We start from the raw sequence: 21,912 nt of genomic DNA, 5'->3' as shown, positions 1-21,912 counted from the left end.
GGACAAAGAGTCACCTCTGTCCTTCTCATTCCAGCATCATTCCCTCCTACCTGGTACTGTGAAGTCCTGAGTGTAGATGATATCATCTTCAATGTCATACAAGTCATCATCTTCGTCCTCATTGTAGCCATGCAGATCTTCCAGATAAGGCACCGCCGTCATACTTCTCCACTTGTCCTTTGTTTCTGGGCTAGGAGGTATGGGCACCAGAGTCTCTGCCTGAGCGTGTTTCTTACGAAACCAACTGCAAGAGTCCAAGAGCAAAATTTCCATCAGGACAGCTTCACTCTTCTGAAGGCAGCAAGAAATCCTCAGCACCATGGGATGATCCCATCCCACCCCCATTCAGAGCTGCTGAAGTTAAGGAGAACTTCCAAGGCAACGCCATGCCACTGCAGGCAGAACACTTCCACAGCTCTCACAGTCAGAACTACCTTCTGAACACAGCCTGGTTTCCTGGTGGGCACTGATATCAACCCCCTCCCCCAGCACTGTGGTCTGGATGTCATTTGAGCACTGGCACAATAAGAAAAGAAACTCAGCCTGTCAACTGCACTCTTGTGCTCATCTTGCTAAATATTATGTGGACATCACTTATCTGCACAAAGGGATGCTCAGACTCTTCCACAGCAGGAGGTAGCCTGGAAAGCATTTTTTTTCCCCCTCCCCTGCTCTTATTTCCTACTGTAGGCCACCAAAGTGTGCTGCCTTGGAATCAACTGCAAACAGCCCTCAAAAAGCAGAGAGAGCTAAACACATCACTGTTCACCTCCTGCAAAAGTGGCATTCTAATCAAGTCACTCAGCAAAAGGAAGGAGTTAGGAGATGAATGAAAGCATAACCACCGGGACTGGGAGGAGGGATGGACCTTAGCTCAAAGCCCTGCTTCTCAGCTGGGACCCTCCAGCATTCCTCTGCAATAAGATGGAGTTGTGGAGGGAGGCAGCACCTTGCCTTCTGCAGTACCAGAGAGTGAGGCAGCCCCTACCTTCAGTAGGTGAAGTTCCAACAGGAAATCTGTTGTGGTTTGGCACTGAGCACGTTGCTGTCATGCACAGAACCACATCTGGCCCTTCCCTGCTCAGCCTGCATGGAGGAATGACCCTGGGAGGTCAGCACATCCCAGTCAGGCACTGGCAAGGATCCACCAGCACTCCAACAGCTGCAGCCTGGTGAAAGCAGCATCTTTTGGGAAGGTGACAGAACGTGTTAAGTTCGACCTCTGGTGCACAGGGCAGCATTACAAGAGCAAAGGAAAGTTCAGGAAGCCAACAGGACCAGCATAACTAGATTTGGGCCAATGGCTTTAGCAAATGCTGTGGCTGGCTTCCTCAGCGATGTGCGTGGCACACAGTGCTCCTAATTTGATCATTTGATTTCCTTTCCTTGGGAGACTGCTTTCATCAAGGAACCGACTGCCAAGATAGTGCACAGCGCCTGGGCTGACCCAGCACAGCCATCAGCTGCTCCTGCCAGGGGCACTGGAGCTAAAGGGAACCAAACTAAATGCCAGGGACCCGAAGAGAATGGAATATACTGGAGAAATGGGATCAGAATGACTGCCAAAGAAAGGAATATTTTAAAGGGAGAAAGCCTACAAATCTCCAGCAGCTGAAATGCAGCAAAAGAAAAACACTCGCTCTGCCTCTTTCTTTCCTTCTGTCCTGCTTACCAGGAGAGTAAAAATAGGTTTTTATTAACAGCTGAAACCTGAATCACTGTACTCCAGTCATAATGATCCCATCCTCTGGGAGGTGATTTCAAATACTTGCATATGCATACATGGTAATGAGGCTATAGAGTGAGCAGAGCAATTCATTGAAGTTCTAAGAAAATCAAAGTCCTCTTGGAAGGAGCCTGGAGCAATTCTTTATGGAGTAGCAGAGCATTTCCTGGCAAGCAATTTTCCAGCAGGGACAGAGATGCTGCTCTCTACACCAGCACTAAATGTAATTAGCGAAGATTTGCTGAGGACCACAGGCTCCCCCAAACGCCCTGCTCCTGCTCAAGGTGCTGCTGACTGGATGAGCCACAGAGCAGCTCCATCCCCATCGGTGCTGAGGATGGAACTGAGCACTGCCTCACTGCCTTCACCAACACAAGATCACAGCCTGGGTCTGAGCACTGCTGACAGTGTCTATTTCACTTATTCCCAAACAATTTTACTAGTGATTTCTGAGTCAATTGCACCAGTGCACACAGCAGCTTACCCAGTGTTACAGCAGGCTGCTGTTTGATCAGTTAGAGGAAAATAAGTTCCTGCAGATCTCAGAAGCACTGCCTGCACACAGCATCCTCTTTCAGGCTCCTTGCAGCCCATGAGGCTGTTTTAGCCGCTCCCAGGCCTTAAAACTGAGCAAAGGGAGCAGCAGCAGAGATCACCTCTCAAGCTTTGCAAGCTTGTTAAGAATGCCTGCAAAGCATGTGCTCTGGACAGCAGCACAGCATTAATTGTGAACCTGCCAGACAAGAAGCAGGGTCCAGACAGAGCTGCTATGATCTACAGGGAGCTAAGATAACAAGGGTCAAGGCTGAATGAAAAAAAGGATCTGGGTCAACCAGTGCTTATTGAGTCTGTCTGCTCTGCAGCCTCCCAGCTCGGATTTTGTATCAGAAGTCATCACACTGCTCTTCTCAAGTTCTGGTATAAGCAAGGTTAAAATAAGAACCAGTAAGCACAGCTGCCTCCTCTGAATACTTACAGCTAATTCACTTCCCATTCTAGGCCACAAATATTTCAGTTTGCTTGTTTTGGATATGGAGAGCCTTCTCTGCAAGCAGATGTTGGGCTGCAGATCGCTGTCCTGCCAGCGAGGAGCAGCTATGAAAGCTTTGCCACCTCCCATGGTGCTGCCTGAAGGCTCCAAGCTTACAGAAAGGTCACAGTCACCACAAGAAGCAGCCAAGTGCACGCCTGCCCTGCTCAGCAGGCACACAGCACGGCCCCTGCAGCCACTGCTCCAACTCCTGGGGCAGAAAGAGGTGCTCCGCTCCTCAGGTCAGTTGCATTAGAAAACAAACAAACAAAAACCAAACAGGTAAGAGAAGCAGCTCTCCCCTCACTGATGTAAGACCCAAAGGTCACAGTTCAGACTCCTACGGAGAGAGGTGTTCTGTGCACAGACGGAGACTCGCTTTCCTTTCACGCAGCAGACAGCCGCATTACGAAACTGAGCTGCAAAACGTGGGCAGAAGAACCAAAGCCTCCCTCCCTCCCATGTGCCTGCCACAGGGAAGCGAGACAGAGCCAGGTGCCTGTGCAGGAAAGGAAAGGAAGAGAGCTCACATCACCAACACACAGAGAGATCCCTGCATGGCACCACAGCAAAGGGGTGGAAGGGTCCAGCAGTACATGCACACACGTTAAGGGAAACCCCTCCAAGTCAGGCACAGAAGCCAAGGAGCAAACTCAGCATCTGGGAAGGAACCCAGAGAGACAGAGGGGGTTCCCCAGGGCTGCAGTGCACAGGTATGCAGCACAGCCCAGCAGCACCGTGTTCCCAACCTCTGAGGTGATCCCAGAGTTGGGAGCAGCACTGCATGTCAGCAAGCAGCGCCGCTAATGAGAGTTGGAGGTGCCTCCCCTGCCTTGCTATAAACTCTTGCAAACGTATCTATGACTGAACAAATTACGTGTGACACTTCTGGAGAAGGAAGGCAAGATGGTTGCCTTGGAAACAGGGGACAGAGGTAGAATTCTGCATCCACTTCATCACTTTAAGTGCTGCAGCAGGGTCAGTGAATTAGTTACAAACTGCAGTGTACAAGCATTAAGCCCTTCAGCAAAAGCACGAGGCAGAGAGGAGACCATGGATGATCTGCAGGGAGAGGGCTGCTGCTCCCTGGCTCTCAGCAGCACATCCTCACTGCTCCACACCCCCACCCAGGAGTACACAGCAGTCATGGAGGTGAACTAAAAGTGTCAGTTTTCATTGAGCATCATCCTCCCCAGATCCTTCTGGGAAAAGCAGGTTTCAAGGCTCATTCATTGTTATTCAGGGGTCAGCTTCTGGTGGTTCAGAAACTTGGATGACAGGCTGGGAGAGTTTTAATTCATTGCAGTTTACAAATCCTGGGCCAGTGCTGCATGCATTGCTTTGAAATGCTTTTCAAACCATCGAGAAATGGGCTGAGAGAAGTAATTCAGCAGGACCGAGCTAACAGGAAAATGCTGAAACATGAATTTGATGTGAGAATTCAGCTGCAGAAGTGAGGAGAGGAGGAAGGCAGCTGGCAGATGCAACACTGGGCAGATCCTTCCTACAGAATTCTTCAGATAGGGCTGCCACTGCAAGGGAAAAGCATTCAGAATAGCTCTGAGAACAAAGGGAGGAACTGACTGCTTTGCCCCATCAAGCTGCCTCCAGCAGCTACAGCGCTTCACCAAGCAGCACTCAACTCCTGCTCAGCATTCCCCACATCCACTGAGAAAGCCTCGTGCCCTCAGTGCTGCACCAGAAGAGAGGCATCACTGTACAGAAGGAGCAGCTTGGCCACTCGTGCAGCTCAAAAGGGACAAGAGGGTGTAGAAACCCAAAATCATTGAGCATCACTCCACTCCACCTCAACCAGATGTCTACAAGTTCTAGCCATCAAGGCACTTTCTACCAAAATGCTTTCCCCAAACCCTCTGACAGTACCTGAATGACTACCTGCTGTCCTTCCAATTGCTTTGTTTGGTTTTAAATAAAGCAGGGGCTGCTCGAGCTAAGGGCAAAGCTTGCTTCTATTTAAAGAAAAAATAATAAAAAGGAGAGAACCGAGCCGGATTCTTTAACACAGTGCTGCCCCACAAAAAGGAGATGGGCAGCCACATCGGAAGCCCAGGGCTGCAGGCTCTGCTGTGAGTGATGTAATTATTAGGATGCCACAGCAGGAAGAAGGAGGCAATTACTAACAGGGGAGAAAAGCCTGTTAAGAAGCACTGGCTAAGCTCACAGAAAACCAATAAGAGACTGAACCTTGGAAATGCTCCTGTGTTCACAGGTACAGTCTCTCTTCAGTCTCTATTGGTGCTATGAGATTAAAGGCTCACCAGGAGCAGCTGTGCCCAATTAGAAGGCAGGCTGTGCCCACACAGCACGGAGATGCTGCTGCCCCCCATGCCGTGAGCACGCTCTACTTCCTCCTGCTTCTTACCTCCAGGCAGGGCCTCTAGAGAAACCTCTTGGCTTCAGAGCTGATGCAAAAACTCCCTGCTAAAACCAGGTACATAAGGAGCTGGGTAAGTAGCTCAAATCCCGGCAGGCAGTAACACATGAGAGCCACCTACACTGGCCCAAGCTTAGGGGCAGCTCAGTGCAACACCTGCACCCACAGCACTGCTAAGGAACAAATGGCATTTCAATGTTTTCACTGACATACCTGCTGATCTGCTCCACAGAGTTAATTCCTGCCTGCTCCCTCGCTGTGCTCACTGACAAGGCATCACTTGGAGCTCGTGGCAGCTGCTCACCACTCAACATCACTGCAATGAGCAGAACTATTCCATTACAAAGCACCACAAAGGGATGCAGTGCTTTGCTGTCTAGCTTGAAGCTCTCTAGCCCTCAGAGGAAGATGGGAGGACTGTCACTAACAGCAAGAGCTATTGTTTCCAAGACCATCTCTATATAGAGTGGTGAGCAGTTTTTAAGTGCTGTGCAGCATTGAGGAGGCCAGCCCCAAGCAGTGTCTTTTGTAACCCACTGTTTTACTGGGAAGCATGTACATGGGGCAGGGCACTCCTGAAAAGCAAATGCCTGCTCCTGTCATCTCCCAGACCCAGTGAAACAACCAATGCACAGCACCTGGAGACGATTAGAAGACTCTGCCTGACTGCTTAATTAATTACCCAGGCAGCTACATGAGCTCTGCCCTCCCCAGCCCCTTTGATCTTTGCAGGGGCAATTGCAGCTGCTCCTCTGCAGAACACCAGTGCAATTCAAGCCTGTCTGCTTCTGTTCTGCAGCTCCTGCAGACATCTCCCATGCCATAACATCTACCAGGGATCCTCATCTGACAGCACACTGTTACCCACTGCCACTTCTTTTTTTTTCCCTCAGAGAAACAAACAGAAAAAACCAAAAATAGTGCTTTTCCTGCCTGCAGGCAGCACAAAGCAGGCCCACTGCCTTACAGGATCAGAGCCTTGTTTTTACAAGGCTCCCAGAAGCTTTCTGGGCAAGCTTGTAGGCAGGACCTCTGCTGAGCATCTGCGGTCCAGCAGGCAGCTCTGCATGTCCTCAGAAGCACTTCCTATTCAAACAGGAGATAAGCTAATGCAGCCTCCGCACTGAAGCATCCTTATGATGCTTTTTTGTTCTTGTACTTTTATCCGCCCAGGAAATCTCTGCTCAGAGGCAGCGTGTTCAAACAGATCCTTTAAAAAAGGGGAAAAAAAACCCTCAGATAACGACCTCTCCCCCCCTGTCCTCCCCCCCAGACAAAGGCAAGGATAAAGCAGAGGATTTGGGGGAAGGAGGAGGATGACATTAAAGAGAAAGAGGAAAAAAAACATCCCATTGTCCTGGAACATACTGATTCCATATGGAGCAAATATGAAGGGATATTTCTGTCACCAGGCTGTCCAGAAAACCAACATATTACTGAAACCAGCTTCAGGGAACCCCTGCTCCATCAGTGCTAGCTGGCTTCTGAAACAAATTACCCAGAACCCTTAATTATCAAGAACCAGTCGCACTAGGAACATATTTTCAACATATTCATTATTTACTGGTTAGCAATTCAAATGCTCTAACCGGATGCTCTAATAGGAGGGGGAAAAAAAGCCAAGTGGATGTTGCCAGAGCTCCAGCAGAGCTGGAGGAAGGTTATCTAGTGACTTCCATGTGTCTGCTGTCAAAAGGAAAAATGAGTTGAGAGCAATAGCATAGGTACATTAGCATAAGAAGCAGAAAGAGAATGACTAATAGGAAGAAGCTGAACACTCACTTGTGCTGCCTTATCTGCTGTATTGAAAATCTCTTGGCTGGGTCGTATTCAAGCATCCCTGAAAAGGAGAAAAAGTCCAGGTGTGATCACAGAGGCTCTGAGCCAAGCTGAAGACGAGAAGCATAAAGTGCTGCCCTTCCCTCCCACCCCCCTGCCCCTGTGCCTGGCCCTCCTGGCAGCTTTGGGCACTTTTACCTGCAGAAGCATTTCTTGCATCAGCCCCAGAGAGCTCAGCACAAACCCCAACCCCAGCGCTGACTCCTGATCCACCTGCGAGGTGGATACGACCTTTCCCTCCTTCACCCTGCAGGGACAGACTGGTGCAGCCCCAGATCACAGGCCCAAACGTGTCTCCAGGCAAGGAACTGCAAGACTTTGCATTTCACAGGTAACGCTATTGAACTTTCTCTGTGGAAGAGCCCAGGCCTCAGGCACGAAACATCGACCTGCTCAGCATCCCCAAAACTCAGTGATATTCTGATCTGGAAGAACAGCTGGGGAGAACTGACACAAACCATCCTGCTGCCCATCCCACCATCCATCCTTCTGCCTGAGCCAGTCTTGATTTCTGGCACCTGTTGCTGGGATTAGGGTGAGGAGAAGGGAATGGGGAGAAAATAGGAGAGGGGAATGTGGAGAAAATAGCTTATCTGGATCCTCCCTGGAAAAGAAGGAGGTGATTCCTTACAAAGCAGACTATGAGATGCCCGCTCTGCTCCACAATCTCAAAAAAGCTTCACAACTCCTCAGAAGTGACAGGAAATTCTGCTGTATTTTTCAGAGGCTGTTCAGTGGGACCTAACGAGCATCATCCAGCAGAACCCAAAATCCCTCCAACCGAGCTTCCAAGAAAATATTCATCTAATGGGCGTCAAACTCTCACTGCTATGCATTGCAAGCAGCTTTGCATCTGCTGGATAAAAGCCTCTCGCTGTTCTTGAAGCACCAGCAGAAGGGCTTTGGGAAGAGGGGAGAGAACACTGCAGGGAGCTGAGGGGAATGGAAACCAGGAGCAGAACAGATCTCTCAACAGGAGAGAAAGAGGATGGGACAACCGACTGGGGAGGGCTGCTGTAAGGACACAGTGGACACACAGGGACAGGAGGTGCCTTCAGATGAGCATTTGGGAACAGAGGGCTGGAATGAGAAACTGCCATTTAAATAAGAAGCTGCGAGGGCCTTGCAGGTGAGATTCTGCAGCGCTGCTGAACAAAGGTATTAGGAGAGAGAAATCAGTGTGTGATCAGAGCTGATCAGCAACACCTTCCTCATCAGATCAGTCTGCATCACATATCACTAACAGCAACGGCCCAGGGACGACTGTAATAGCACAAAACAAGCAGAACAAAACCAAAAACAGGAAGGCACTGTGAGTACCTCCTCTTTTGCAAGGCTTGAACACCCCAAACAAGTGCATGCTTAAGGAAACAAGCTTTTGATAGACATTTTTTCTTCCTTACAATGAGATTTTTCTTTTCCCCCAGCAGATCAAGAGCTTCCTTCAGTTCAGTTTTAGCCTGTATCCCCACATGCCCAACAAGGATGCAGAAGTCCACCCCCTGCTCCTAAAAGCACTGAGCTGAGTCTCGACTCCAAACCTGACAGCAGGTTCCTCACACGATGCTCTTGGAGCAGCCACTTCTGGAGATGACAGGAAAGGGTTGGGAAAACACCTTGTGAAAGCCTGGTCCACTGCACCACACCAAACCAAAGGGATTTGAGAAGAGTCATAGCTGGGGAACCAGCCCACTGCCATGTCTGCTAGCCTAAGAGATGTTCAAGACTAGAGCATATAGCAAGAAAAGGTACAGTGTGAAAGGACTGATGTTGTTTTCCCCTCAGAAACCAAAATGCTGTTTCCCACAGCAATCTGAGAAGATTTATCAGTGCTGATGACAGCAGGAATAGCTTCAAGCAGATGGCATCGCTATTGATCCACGCTGTATCACTGTGATGGAAGTTAAGAACAAGCAACCATGGGAAAACTTGCTGGGTGCACCACAAGCATCTGGTCACCTGAACTCGAGGCAGCAGAGCCTTCAGCATTCAAGGCTTTAAACAGAACTTAGCAGAAATGCACTCTTGCCTTGCTGAGACCACAAAACCCACCACAGGGCTGCGTCACACGGCTGAGCTGACAGCAATGCTCCTTGCTCAAGAACCCTCAGCCTTGAGAGCACTTCCCTACGCTGGGTATTTTCTCAAGCAGAACAAAGCCTTGTAAACAAGCAGACAAGGCTGCAACCGGACCAGAAGTGGGAGCACGTGGCAGGAGGTGGGTGGTGACAGTGCCAGAAGCTGAGGGGCTCAGTTGTGTCTGCTGTAAGGACCACCACCAGAAATGTCTTGGGATGGGCTTAAGGTAAGAGCGAGAGGCAGGGAAGGGACATTTGAGCTGATCCTGAATCTTGCTAGCCTGCAAAGTGCTGCAACGACGACAATACAACAGCAGTGTTGTTCCATAGGGCTAATGCCAACTTGTTTCCTCAGCTAAGCCATCATTCGTTCAACCACACTTCAGAAACTCCCCCAGTCCCAGGTAAAGAAAGGCTGGAAGGGACCCCAGGGATCCCAACGCTGCAGCCTCCTGCTCACAGCAGGCTCCCCTGAGCACATCACCCAGGACTGAGTCCAGTCAGGCTTCTAGTTTCTTCCTCCAAGGATGTCAGCCCCACTGCCCCCCCAGCACTCAACCAGTAAAGGAGTTCTCACATCCAGGTGAGATTCTCCCTCTTTGTTTTGCAATTTCTTTCTTCCCTTGTAAAGTGAGCAGAAAGTGGTTCAGAAGAAAAACAAACAACTCCTTTTAAACTAAATGGCCTATCGGTAAAATCATTGGTAATTTGACAGTAACTTCACAGCTGAGCTTCCAAGGGTTTCTGTTCATTTGTCTAGGAGACACCGGAGCTGGTCCTGGTAAGGTTACCTTATCAACACAACCAGGTCAGGACTGCTCCTCTGCACTGACTCTTCAGACCATATTTCAGAAAGGTGTTTTTGGAAGCCAGTTTCTCAAGCCTGGGATAAAATCCTGCACACTGCAGCAGATACAGCTACAAGTTCTTCCTAGAAGCATCCCATGCAGTGGTACTGCCCCAAGGCTCTGGTGATTAGTTTGTGCATTGCTCTGCAGGAGCTGGAACAGCCTTGCAAGCAGCTTGCAGTTGGAGGAAAAAATTGTGCATTCTTTCAAATGCTAAAGAACAACAAGGCTAAGAGAAATGTAAGGCACTGATCAGATGGAAGCGGTGCAAACAGGGTAAGGTTCCAGGGTAAGTTATTAACAGGGGTCTGATAGCACCAGTCACAAACTGCTCTGGCGTAGAGCTGCACTGTTATCTTACAATCAATTAAAAAGGCACAAATAAGGTAAATGAGCAACAAGAAAGCTTCCTTTAAGGAAAAAGACTGTAGTTGGGGCAGCGTCAGGAAGAAAAGACAGCATCCAATCATCAAAAACGTACATTGATGTGCTCAGCTGTGACTCACTTGCAGCAGGCCTGCGGCCGAAGTCCTGCGATTTCATCACGACAAAACATCACGTACTGCTCACCAGGCAGAGCATCACGAGCGCCTGCCCACAGCAACCACACGCACTCTCTACCATTTACGGTAAAGATCTCCATGCAGATGATCTGCGAGTGGAGAAGAGAGGCTGCAGTGGGGAGAATCTGTGGGAAGATGCCTGGCTTTCGGACCTCCAGCCCATGGGATTCCAGCAGGACCCACTGTGCCCATACGTGGGATGCCACGCTTGTGACAGCCTGTGACAGAGACAGGGGTCTCAAACCCCTTTCAAATTCTGCCAAGGGGCAACGTGAACACAGGGACCACAGTCCTGTTTGAGCTCCTTGTCACAGACGGCAGCTGAGGTGTTGGAATGATCCTGAGCAAGCATGGTGTTACATGGTGAGGAACGGCTGCTTACAAAGCAGGCAGCACAACCTGAAGCACGTTCATTCAGAGGCAGGAAGAAATCCAACAGCTCGAGTTTATCAAATTCAACCTGGGCTTTACTTCAGTCTTTAACTCGGCAACCACTTTAAGCCATCGATACAAAGCAGAACATCTGTGAAGTGAGATGGATTTTTCTCCTCTCCTTCATCCTCCTCAAGCACAACCAGGTGTCCTGACCAGAAACTCCTCTGCAGAGGAGCCTTGAAAAATGCAGGACACTTTGTGCTGGATGGTTACAGGCCCAGCTCAGGGGATTCCCTGTTACTACTGCATTAAAGCATCCCATTGCCATCAGAAACGCATCCCTGACAGTTAAGGTCACAGCAGTTGTACAGAAGTAAGAAAACAGAACGCTGAGAAGCCACCCAACTCATCTCCAGTCACAAAACCAGCTTGCAGCAGAGCCTGGACATAAACCCAGGTGTTTAATGCAGGGAGTGCAGTCTCAAAACTTCAGAGAAAGCACAGAGTCCATTAGAAGAGGAGAAAAGCTCACCCTCTGCATTTTTCTTGCTCAGAAGTGAAGTGGACAGGAGCCAGTAAGTCACATGCAGATGCAGACAGAAGGACCTCAAGGCTATTTGCAGATGCTTCCTGACTGCAGACACAGAAGGCAGAACAGTACCAAGCCCTTTCCCACCAGCAAAGAGCACAGCTAAAGCTTTGTTTCTGATTATGGGACAAGAAGAGGGGCAGCATCCCAACTGGTTGGTTGAAGTACGCTGCCACAAGTCAAATACCACTCAAGTTTTAGGTCCCCTAAATTCTGCTTTTTCTGCAAATTGGAACAAAGCAAGGGAAAAAAAGTTAAAACACTGCTTCAAAAGTGGTCAACTAAAGGACAGAAAGCCTTAAGAAGTAAATTCAAGCACTTGCTTCATGGGCAAACTGCCACAAAGGTCAACGTAACTCTTATAGCCAGAGAGCAAACAAGCACTTTGCAGCACACTGAATTCTCCTCACATTAAGGACAGGATGAATGCTTGCAGCACTGCAGAGTGCTCTAGAAGTTGTTTAGAAACAACACAAAGGCAAAACAGAATCTACTGTAAGACAGAGCTGAGCTCAGGGTGTCTGTGCTGCTATATGAAAGCATCAGCCTGCCTCTGATGCCTGATCTGCAGCCTACGATTCCATGGCACCTACCAGGAAATGCAGATGTTCTGGAGGAAAAGCATGAACCAAATGAAGCACTCCAGTTCTGCCACCACAGCTATGCAGCATCACCCCTGCAAGGCTCAGCCCTGGTGCTCAGTGCCATCAGGCTCTTTTGGGAGCTGGTTGATGCAGTTGCTGAGCCGCCCTCCATCGTACTGGAAAAGTTGTGGCTGTCAGATGAAGTCCCCACAGACTGGGAAAAGGGAAACATCACTCCCATTTACAAGAAAAGGAGGAAGGAGGACCCAGAGAACTCCAGGGCGTTGAGCCTCATCTCTGGGCCTGAGAAGATCGTGGAACAGACCCTCCTGAAGGATGTGTTAAGGCACACGTCAGATGGGGTGGTGATTTGAGCCAGGCAGCACAGCTTCACCAAGGGAAGGTCGTGCCTGACCCATCTGGTGGCTTCCTGTGATGGAGTGATGGCATCGGTGGACAAAGGAAGGGCACCTGATGTCACCTACCTGGACACAGAGGCAGGTAATCAGAAGGGAAATCAACTTTTTACATGGGTAGACAGTGAAAAGACAAGGGAGAATGACCTTAAATTAAAAGAGGGAAGGTTTAGATTACGTGCCAGGGGAAGTTTTTCACTGAGGGGAGGGCAAGATGCTGGGAACAGCTGCCCAGAGAGGCAGTGGATGCCTCCCATCCCTTGAGGTGCTCAAGGCCAGACTGGATGGGGCCATGAGCAGTACTTGAGCTAGCAGTCAGCAACCCTGCCTGTGGCAGTGGGGCTGGAACATGATGATCCTTGAGGTCCCTTCCAATCCAAGCCATTCTACAATCGCAGAGGAAAACGTATTACACCAGGCAAGAATAACAGCTTTTGTCAGCTTCACTGTGCAAATGCATACAATAAGAGGAGTGGGAGAATGTTCTGAGGTGGACTGGAGGGAGGACAGCAAAAGGAATCTTATTTCCTACTGTTCTGGAAGAGCCAAATTGGTAGAGACAGATGGCCATGTGCCTCAAGCGAGCTCCTCTGCTATCAGGTGCACTCAGCATGCATCCCTGCAGCACCCAAAGGCAGACAGCAGCTGGATGGAAGAAGTGACTCAGGCACATCTTGGACAGCAGCACCGGCTGCAAGGCTCCTTGTTTAAAGTGAGGCAGAAGGAAAAGTCAGAGAGTCTGACTGAGTCTCATCCAGGGGATGGAAAAGCAACAAAAAGGAGTTATTCTGCTAATGGAGCATAAAGCTTTGAAACTATCAATATGCTGAGGACAAGAAAAGAAAACACAACCACCCTTCCTCTGGGGATGATGCTAAGTGCAACAGTGAGGCTTACCACAAACTTCATCTGTTTCTGCTGGATGCTTCATAAGACTGCTACCAGGCTAGATGAACCTTTGGATTTACTCCATTTGGACAAATCCTGAGCTCATAAAGAGCTGCTGTGCTTTCAGCCAGCATTCTCAAAGCAAACACCACATGTAGACTGGGACACTGCTGCCTGGGGCACGGAGCACAGCAGCCAGAAGTGCTGGGCCTTCAGTTGTAGCCATATCTGTAGCTACACTTGATGCAACAGTTTCCAAAAGCTGCTCAGGCCACTCAATGCTTTGAAACACGTGCAGATTACTTATTTCATCACCAGTATAGGACCAGAGGAGCTAAATCAGCCTCAAACAAGGAGGCTCACAGGGATTCCGCACTGCAGAGGTAGAGAAGCCAACCATTTGTAGGGTAAATAAAGGCTGTGAGTGCTCTGAAACTCTTATGGCAAGCCACAAACTGCAGCAGCACTGTGCTGTCCTCAGTACAGTTACAGCAGACAGGTTTAGCAATGAACACCCATATCAGGAGCTGACCTGATGACACTGCGGACAGCAGGAAGCGAAGCTGACTCAGCTTCCTCAGCACCCCACAGCCACTCACCCACACTCATCCCCAACTGCTTGCAAGAATGAAACAAACACAAAAAAAAACACCATGTGAAACGACACAGCTTCATTTCATATTTGAAGCCAGACCCTTCTTGAATGGCTGAAGATGAAGGGAAGTGAGTAAACCTGTGCTGAGGAATGGGGAGCATACTGCACCTATATTCCTCTGGGGAGGCAGCAGGAATTCTGACCAGGATCTCCCATGTCCCACCTGCTGCTACACAACCAGTGACTGGGAGAAGAGCCCACAACCAGCCAATCCTCTCCTCCTACCCAAAAGGTGCTATTCCTGTCTCTACCACAGCTTCCAGCCACCTTTGCTCCAATATCTGCAACTGAAATTCCAGGGGAAGGGAGAAGACAACTGGGATTAAAGCACTTTAGAGCAGAGGCTGATGAGGAAGGACAGCAGAACCTGAGTACTCATTATTTCACAATACAGAATGCCTGGGCAAGGAATTTAATCAAGAGTCCTCACCTGTCATTTTAAATTTAACCTCGTGAGCTCTGTCTTCAGATTTAAAAGCTGCTTAGAGCACAAGAATCCACATGAGAACCAACCTTATAAAGTACAGTCCACCAAGGGTTCAGTGCAGCTCAGGAGAACACCAGTACTCCGGATCTTTGTCTTACCCCCAAATAAATTAGCCTGCCTCCCTTTCTCATAGGATCCTATACCATCACAGGATACTCAGAACAAAACTCCCCAGCCTTTATGAGCAGAGCATGTGCTGCACCTCTACATTTTACCCGTTCACTCTGAGCCACCTGGGAGACTCACCTCTCAACAAGTCTGAGAGTGGAGGACCACAATCCTCTGGAATTGTGAAGTCACCTTTCCCGATGTTTTCAAATAACTTATATATATTATCCCCTTCAAAGGGGTAGAGACCCGTTGTAATGTTGTATCTGTAAGGCAGAAGGAGAAGCTGCGTGAGATGAAGCACACAGAACAGGTGCTCAGCTCTCATGCGATAGCATAAACCAAAAGGAGGCAAGACAAACTAAGAGATGAATATCTGGCAGTATTTGGAATGCTTCTTCTAACTTTGCCTTTCTATATCACAGCCTCCTCATTCACATGAGTCAATACCACAAAGACAGGCTGGGATGGAAGAAACTTTTAAAAATAAATACTAGAGATACAAGCACTTTGTGGTTTCTATTATTACAGCAGCTGCGTATCTCAGATTCTGAGAAACGGCTGGCAGAGACTCACTGAGAGAGGAGATGACTTTATTCAGAACTGCAGGCACTTCAGGGAACATGCACACATCCCAAGGATGGGCCAAGCTGCACAAGCCCTCCCCAGCCCCCCCAACTCCATGCACAAGAGCAACGGTGACAACAGACTGCACAAGACTGCGCTGCGTGGGGACGTGTGATTTGTCACTGCAAGTCCTGGATGCTGCATGGGCACTTACAGCGTCACCCCTGCGGACCAGATGTCTACTTTAAAGCCTGAAAAGGTATCAAGGCCATTGGCAATTTCTGGTGGCTGGAATGCTGGCGACCCTTGGCTCGTTCGGCACGTGTCATCCTCTGCAAATGGATGCAATGCCTGCAGCAGAGAGAGCCATTAGTTTCAAACTTCCAAGGCATGCAAGCTGTAACTGCTCAGAACTTTCACAAAAGGGGGAAAACTACTGAATGTCTGCTCACATATCATGAGAACGTGCAACTGTAATTAAACACCATCAGTGACATTTCCTTCGCCAACCCTACCTAGCTAAGACAGCCTCCATATATTAAGAAGTACAAGGTTATGGTGCTTCACCACGCTTCTGGGCTTTTCTGGGCTTATCTGAGATTAACACCCTCCTCTAAAAGCTTCCTGGATGGAAGTTTGGTGCTGTTATCAACAATGAGATAGAAGTGTTTTGCCAGTTACAATGAATATTCAGCAGAGCCACTCCAGAGCGTTCTGCAAGTTCAGCAGAACAATCAATAAGTCAATCGACCCCCAGAGGTGATATGAATCCTGAAAGTCACACTTCCCACTTCACTGCAGCTCTCACGTACCTCTGCTACGCCTAGATCAGATATTTTCAGCGTCCCATTGGTGGTCAGCAGGAGGTTCCCAGGTTTTATATCCTTGTGGACAATCCCTTGGCTGTGCAAGTATTCTAAGCCATCTATAAGCTGACAGAAGTACCTAGAGGGACAGGTAAAGAAAACAAGAGTCCAGCGCTTCCAAAGATTAAAAGCGTGAACCATCAATAGTACAGAAAGTGTTGTACAGTGACAGCATGGCAACAACTGCTCACACACTTATTTCTAACCTCATGGCATGCAGAAATATTACCCATCTTAATGCACCTGCATTTCACTGAGGCCACCTGTAACCTCAGACATCCATCTCCAGAACTCTAAGGTTCCTTTACTTGCGTGGTGCAACGGGCTTCAGATCAGCCTGTCCACCAACAAGCTAACAACCATGCTGGATATTGACAATTCTTCACCTACTAGAGATCTTTCATCTCTTTTCCTGACACTGAGCTGCTTGCACCATCCTGTTTAGAGCAGGCAAGCCCTCACACCTTCCTCCACTGCACACATCCTAGCAGAATGACACAGGAAGGCCAGGAAAGGTTGTCATGCATCTCTTACAGCAAAAAGCAGCAAGAGTCAACAGAAAGATGCTTTTCTTCCCAGAATCAAAGGGTTCTCTCTGCCATGGCTTCGTTAGGCTGTCATTTTTTTCCCCCATGGCTGGAACAAACAGGCTCATTACACCAAGCCAGTTTCACTCAATGGGCAGCCAGCAGTGTAACAGAGCAGAGTGCACCCTTGAATTTAAGAGAGCAGCCATGAGAAGCTGATGCAGCCTAAGGAACAAACCTGTACTTACCCATGAGCCTGAAAAACTGGAAACCTCTTTTCTGGGACACTGTCCAGCATCTCCTGCATCCCACACACGCAGTACTCCATCACCATATACGTGCAGTCAGTGTTAAGGAAGCTTCAGGGTAAGCTGCTTTCCAGGTGCTGCACGAGGACTGCAGCTCCGTGCCCTCATAGCTGGGACTTCAGTGAGCTCCTGTGCCCTTCTTCATTTCCCATCCCCAAAACAGCTGCTGCTCATCCCATCCTCACAGCGGCATTTCACTGGTAGGAAAGGATCCCTAGAAAGTTGGGAAGCTTTTTGGAAAACACCCAGATTAAGAAAATCTACAGGAGTGCCAAGAGCTGGTGGCACTTTTTAGTATTTGTTCTTTTCCAGCACGTTCCAGTTTTCATCTCCTTGCATTTCAATATTGGGGCCAAACAATGGAAGTGACAGAAGTGCCCAGAGCAATCATTGCTCTGCTCCCCTCTCCCAGGGCTTGGAAAGGCACAGTGCACACCGAGGGGCTGCGACAGACCCTGAGACATCTGGTGGGTTGGCAAGGCAGTGCAGCTCTGAGATGCAGAGTGCAGGCAGCCCATGTTCTCCAGTAACAACACATTTCTTCAGTCACTAATTAATCCTGGCAGATGCCTTCTTAACCTAAGCCCAAAATAAGTTGTTTATCTCCCAGGATGCTCTCAAGGCAAGAGAGGCTAAAGAGATGACCTGCATTTTAAGTGGGATCCAAGCTAGAAACTGCTGCCCTTTTGTACAACATCCCACCCAGCTCCAAGGCCTGGGCAAACACTGCATTAATGCTCGTGCCCCCACATGAGCTGCTCTTCAGAGAGATGCTGAAGTGCTGTGGATTTTGTGATGGGCACAACGCCACCGGATTGATTTGCTTCTATTGGAAGCAAAAACAGCAGCAAGAACCTAAATTTCATTCCTACAGGTTCTTACCCCAGTAGAAGGGTAGGGACTACGTGTACCACAGTGACATGGAAGATGGCAACTCTCCCATCTTCAAGAAAACAATACTAACAATGGATTATACAGACTAGCAGTCAGGAAATCAAGCTCACCTCTCATTCTTTCTAGAAAGAACCACCTGGCTTTGCTTTCATCACCTGCTTCTCACCCCCTCCTCTACAGCTGCCCATTCCTGGCCAGTCAGCCAGATTCCAGCACAGACTTCCAGGCAGAGCAGATCTAGCACAGGTGCCCCAAGCACAGCTCTCATTCCTGCTCATCAATAGGGTTCAGCTCCCACACACAGCTGCACACACTGCTAACAGAAGCTGTCAAGTCAGGGTGCCAGCTGCAATGCTTCAACAGGGGTTATTTTCTGCCTGGATCAGCTCTCCATTCATCACCAGCTCTGCATTCCCAGCATCAGCAGGTCAGCAAATACCAAAGGTGTTGATATTTTCAATCCAGTCATCACAGCTTTCCTATTACCATGGAAATCTTTGAAGGCTTTGACTAGACAGACAGGCTGTTACAACACCACCTTCCTGAGAATAAGCACAGCTGAAGCCTGCACTCCTATTAGCAGCACAACACTCAGGCAAGAACAGAATCCTCCCTTCCTTTAAGGACCAGTTTCAAATGCCATGTTGTTCATTCTGGAAATAAGGATTTTCCTTTTCTTTTTTTCCTCCCCTAAGTAACAAGGAAGGAAGCAAAACCACCCCTTCTAGCTGAGAGAGGTCAAAACTTTTTTGAATGACCATTCTGGGTTGTCATCACCCACTACCAACACACGAGGTCTCTCTTGGGCTCTTTTTCGACATGCTTCTCCGTTTGCATCCCAGCTTCTTAATTAAATGGTATCTTTCTGCAGACAGTAATTGAATTACAGTCCCTTCAGTCCGTTAAGGCTACAAAATACAAGTGAAAGTTGTCATGCTTTTTATATCAATGATTTGGTGGCAGGGTATTCGATCTAATTAAAGCACAAAATTAAATTACCCGTTTTTCTGAAGTACTGCAATTGCAAGGCAGTATTTGGAAAACGCTGTCAAAAGAAGAGCAGCTATTTGTAACACAGGCGACAGCAGATCAGCTCAGTAAGCTCACAGCCTGGTCCAAGGGCACTCACTGGAAACCCTCCAGCCACCCACCTGCATTTCACTCGTGTGTTAAGGCACAGCAGCACATCAGTTGGTATCTGGGCACGTTTGTAAGACAAATTGGAGCAGCACACTGAAGTCTGAAAGACGTGCTGAGATCACAAGGCTCAGCTCAGCTCCCAGAGCTGCATGTCTCACAGGAGCAATACACCTCTTATCTCATTACAAGCTGCAGGTCACTGCAAGCACTTCACAAGGGACGTTCACACAGACAGCAGAGCAGCAGGGCAGCAGCCCATCTCATCTCATGCCACAGCACACAGCATGGCTGCCCCTGTGGAAGGCAGCACTGCTGGCGTCCAGATGCCACAACACATGGATTTGTATTTTTCATTTTCTCCAAAGGGTAAAATAATAATAATAATAATAACAATAATAATTTACTGATCATTGCTAAGGGCATAAAAGAAATAATAGACCAAAAAAATTGACTTTTTGCAAAACATAAACAGTAACAGGTCCATCCAACAGGTCCATTGAGCAGCAGCTCAAAGAGACAGATCTGCAGCTGCTTTCATGCCTGAGTAGGGAAGGTCACACAACAAAACAGCCCTGGAGGGGCAGTTCTGTACTGCAGTCCTGTATGTGTAACCTGGGGACAATATTCTACACTGAAGTTGGGGAACTTTAAGAAAGCACTAAGAGTGGAAGCACTCCAGGCATGCAACAGGTTTAATGCTAGTGAAAGCAACTGTAAGTTTAAGGAACATTCAGAAGAGCCTCAACAAAAGCAGAACTACGGTGATTCAGCACTACAGTGGAAAATAACAAGAATTCAAACCTTCAACTGCTGTGCTAAAAAGGATATATTTTCTGCTTCTCTTCATTGTACAACACATCCACCAACTGGATAACGTTTTTGTGCCGCAGTCGTCGCAGGAGCTGGATTTCCCTGCAGGAAAAGGAAAAACATCACATTTTCAAAGCTTATTTCCTTGCTGTGGAATGAAACTAATGTTTCTAAATCGCATGGGTCGATGCACTTCTGTATTAGTGACTGTGTATTAGGGACTGATTTAGCTTCAACTAAAGGTTACCTCTCTACACTCCTTGAGAGAAGGCTTTGCGTGCTCCTGAGCTCCAGGTTAGCCCATAGCAATGTTACCTGGGTACAAGGAGAACCCTCCCCACTAACACCACGCAGCCCCAGGTTCCCCAGCCAGGGATCCTGCTCAGCAGAAGGCAGAAGATAAACTGCAAAACCCAGGGAAGGTGCCTTGCTGCACCTTGGCAATGGAAACTGACCCCTGGCTGCCATCTCACATCCATTTGTTCCGATCTTTGTCTCCTGGGATTTTGCACTCTGCCCCAAACCACCAGATTTTGGTACCTTTTACATTCAAGTCACCCTGCAGAACCCCACTGCTGCCAGCTGTAAGGAGGAGAAACAGGAGGATCAGGCCAGGCAGGTCGGAGTGCTCTGGCTGGCAGTGCAGGCACTCAGTTCCGCTCTGCTGCTCCGCTCCAGGCAGCTGCTGAACCACACACCAGCCCCTCTTCCTTCCACTGCTAAGCCCCTTAGAAAAGCAGGGCCACGTTTACCAGCCTGCGCTGCTGGAAGCAGCACTGCAAGGAACTCAGAGCATGGCTTCAGAAGGCAGAGCTTCTGCCCAAGCACACTGTATGGAGCTCAGAAAGCTCTGCTTGCACAATTAGACCACGTCCAGTAACGAGCCACGACCAGCACAGGGACTTGGTGCTGCATCACGACTGATTAGCAAACCAGTAACAGCTCCTCCAAAGAGCTCATAAGATGCAGGACACAAGTTGGCTTGAAGAATTAGGATAGCTGAACGGAAACCTGGAATAACAAGGCAAAGCTCAGAAGAGTGTTTAGTTTAAATGGCAGACAGATTTGCAAAGTGATGCAGCCGCTCTAATTATAGTAATGACCAAAAGGCCGGAGTGGATTAAATTAGTATAGAGCTGCAGCCAGCATTAGCAGAGCTCTAAGAAGTTCCTGCATAATGAAGGGAGATGGCTGAGCTCAGAGCCAGCAAGGGGCAGAGCAAACACCCCTGTAAGTAGCACTGCTTCCTGCAAGGCAGAGAGCTTCTAATATTAGGAGCACAGTTAAAATCCTCATCCCAGAGGCTCATTCCCTGCAACGCTGCTTGAAAGCGCAAACACCGATTCCTCCCACCTTTAAAAGCCTGATATGTTTCATATTTCTGCCACTTCTTTCCCCCAGAAGGACACTGTGAACCACCAACCCCAAACAGCAGCAAAGCACAGCCACCTCTGGGGCAGGGGCCAAGCAGCCCGTTTCCCAGAGGAAAGATTACCTCTATTTTTAGTCCCTCTCGCATACTGGAAGGGCTGAGGGATGGAGGCAGCCCGGCCACAGCCACCTCCAATCCCATTTGGTTGCAGAATTTGTTGCTTAATTGGGACCTCGGTGCTTAATTTGCCAGAAGCTGCCTGTGTTTACCTCCCCCCCCAGCCAACCACAAAGAACAGCCCACCCTGCTGCTTTCTTTGCACTTTGCACTGTGATGTTTCAGTGACAGTGCAGGGAAGGAGACCTGTGTGCCTGCAGCTCATCCATGTTTTCAGGGCCTCTCCAGCTGTTGCAACTTCATCTCCTTGTACCTTCTGAAAAGCAACATGAAATTTCAATTGTAAGCCTTGTTTTTGCAGTCGTATCTCCCCCAGCAGAGGGAAGGGCTCTTGGTCTGAAGCAAAGCCAGGTGCTTGGGTGCTTCACCACTCTGCACAGAGCCAGGAGGATGGCAGAAGAAAAACCAAACCTAACACAACCGATGGACTTTGTCAGACCACTGTATTTTTTACTGAAAGGAATGAGAAATAAACCTGCTTCCCTAGCAGCTGTTATTAGATTGGTATTATCATGAGGACTGCAAGCTTTGCTACATTTTCATTATGTTTTAATGAATCTACCAGAAAGATTGAACAAGAGAGATGGCGAAATGAGTGCAGCAGTGCTCCCACAGTTACCTGCACCCACAAAAAGGAGCAAGCCCAACTCCTAGAGAGGCCTCTGCTTCG

The 21,912-nt window shown here is 48.6% G+C and overlaps 1 protein-coding gene across 3 annotated transcripts in view; it reads right to left on the bottom strand.

The window, feature by feature from the left end:
* Window positions 1-21,912, bottom strand: part of STK11 (serine/threonine kinase 11) — a 34,721-nt gene that overhangs the window by 7,209 nt on the left and 5,600 nt on the right. For all 3 annotated transcript variants that reach the window (XM_042893513.1, XM_042893514.1, XM_042893515.1), the window contains exons 2-8: window positions 19,712-19,795; window positions 16,790-16,879; window positions 15,961-16,093; window positions 15,363-15,499; window positions 14,720-14,847; window positions 6,934-6,991; window positions 51-244 (exon numbers count right to left, since the gene is read on the bottom strand). In XM_042893513.1, coding sequence (XP_042749447.1) covers window positions 51-244; window positions 6,934-6,991; window positions 14,720-14,847; window positions 15,363-15,499; window positions 15,961-16,093; window positions 16,790-16,879; window positions 19,712-19,795 — 824 coding nt within the window. The remainder of the gene's footprint in view (window positions 1-50; window positions 245-6,933; window positions 6,992-14,719; window positions 14,848-15,362; window positions 15,500-15,960; window positions 16,094-16,789; window positions 16,880-19,711; window positions 19,796-21,912) is intronic.

The sequence above is a fragment of the Lagopus leucura genome, unplaced genomic scaffold, assembly GCF_019238085.1.
Source record: "Lagopus leucura isolate 7727_CA_CO unplaced genomic scaffold, USGS_WTPT01 145-19_obj-0_obj, whole genome shotgun sequence".
Classification (NCBI taxonomy): Eukaryota; Metazoa; Chordata; class Aves; order Galliformes; family Phasianidae; genus Lagopus; species Lagopus leucura.
The sequence above is the reverse complement of the archived record's forward strand: the minus strand, read 5'-3'. Positions and strand labels throughout refer to the sequence as shown.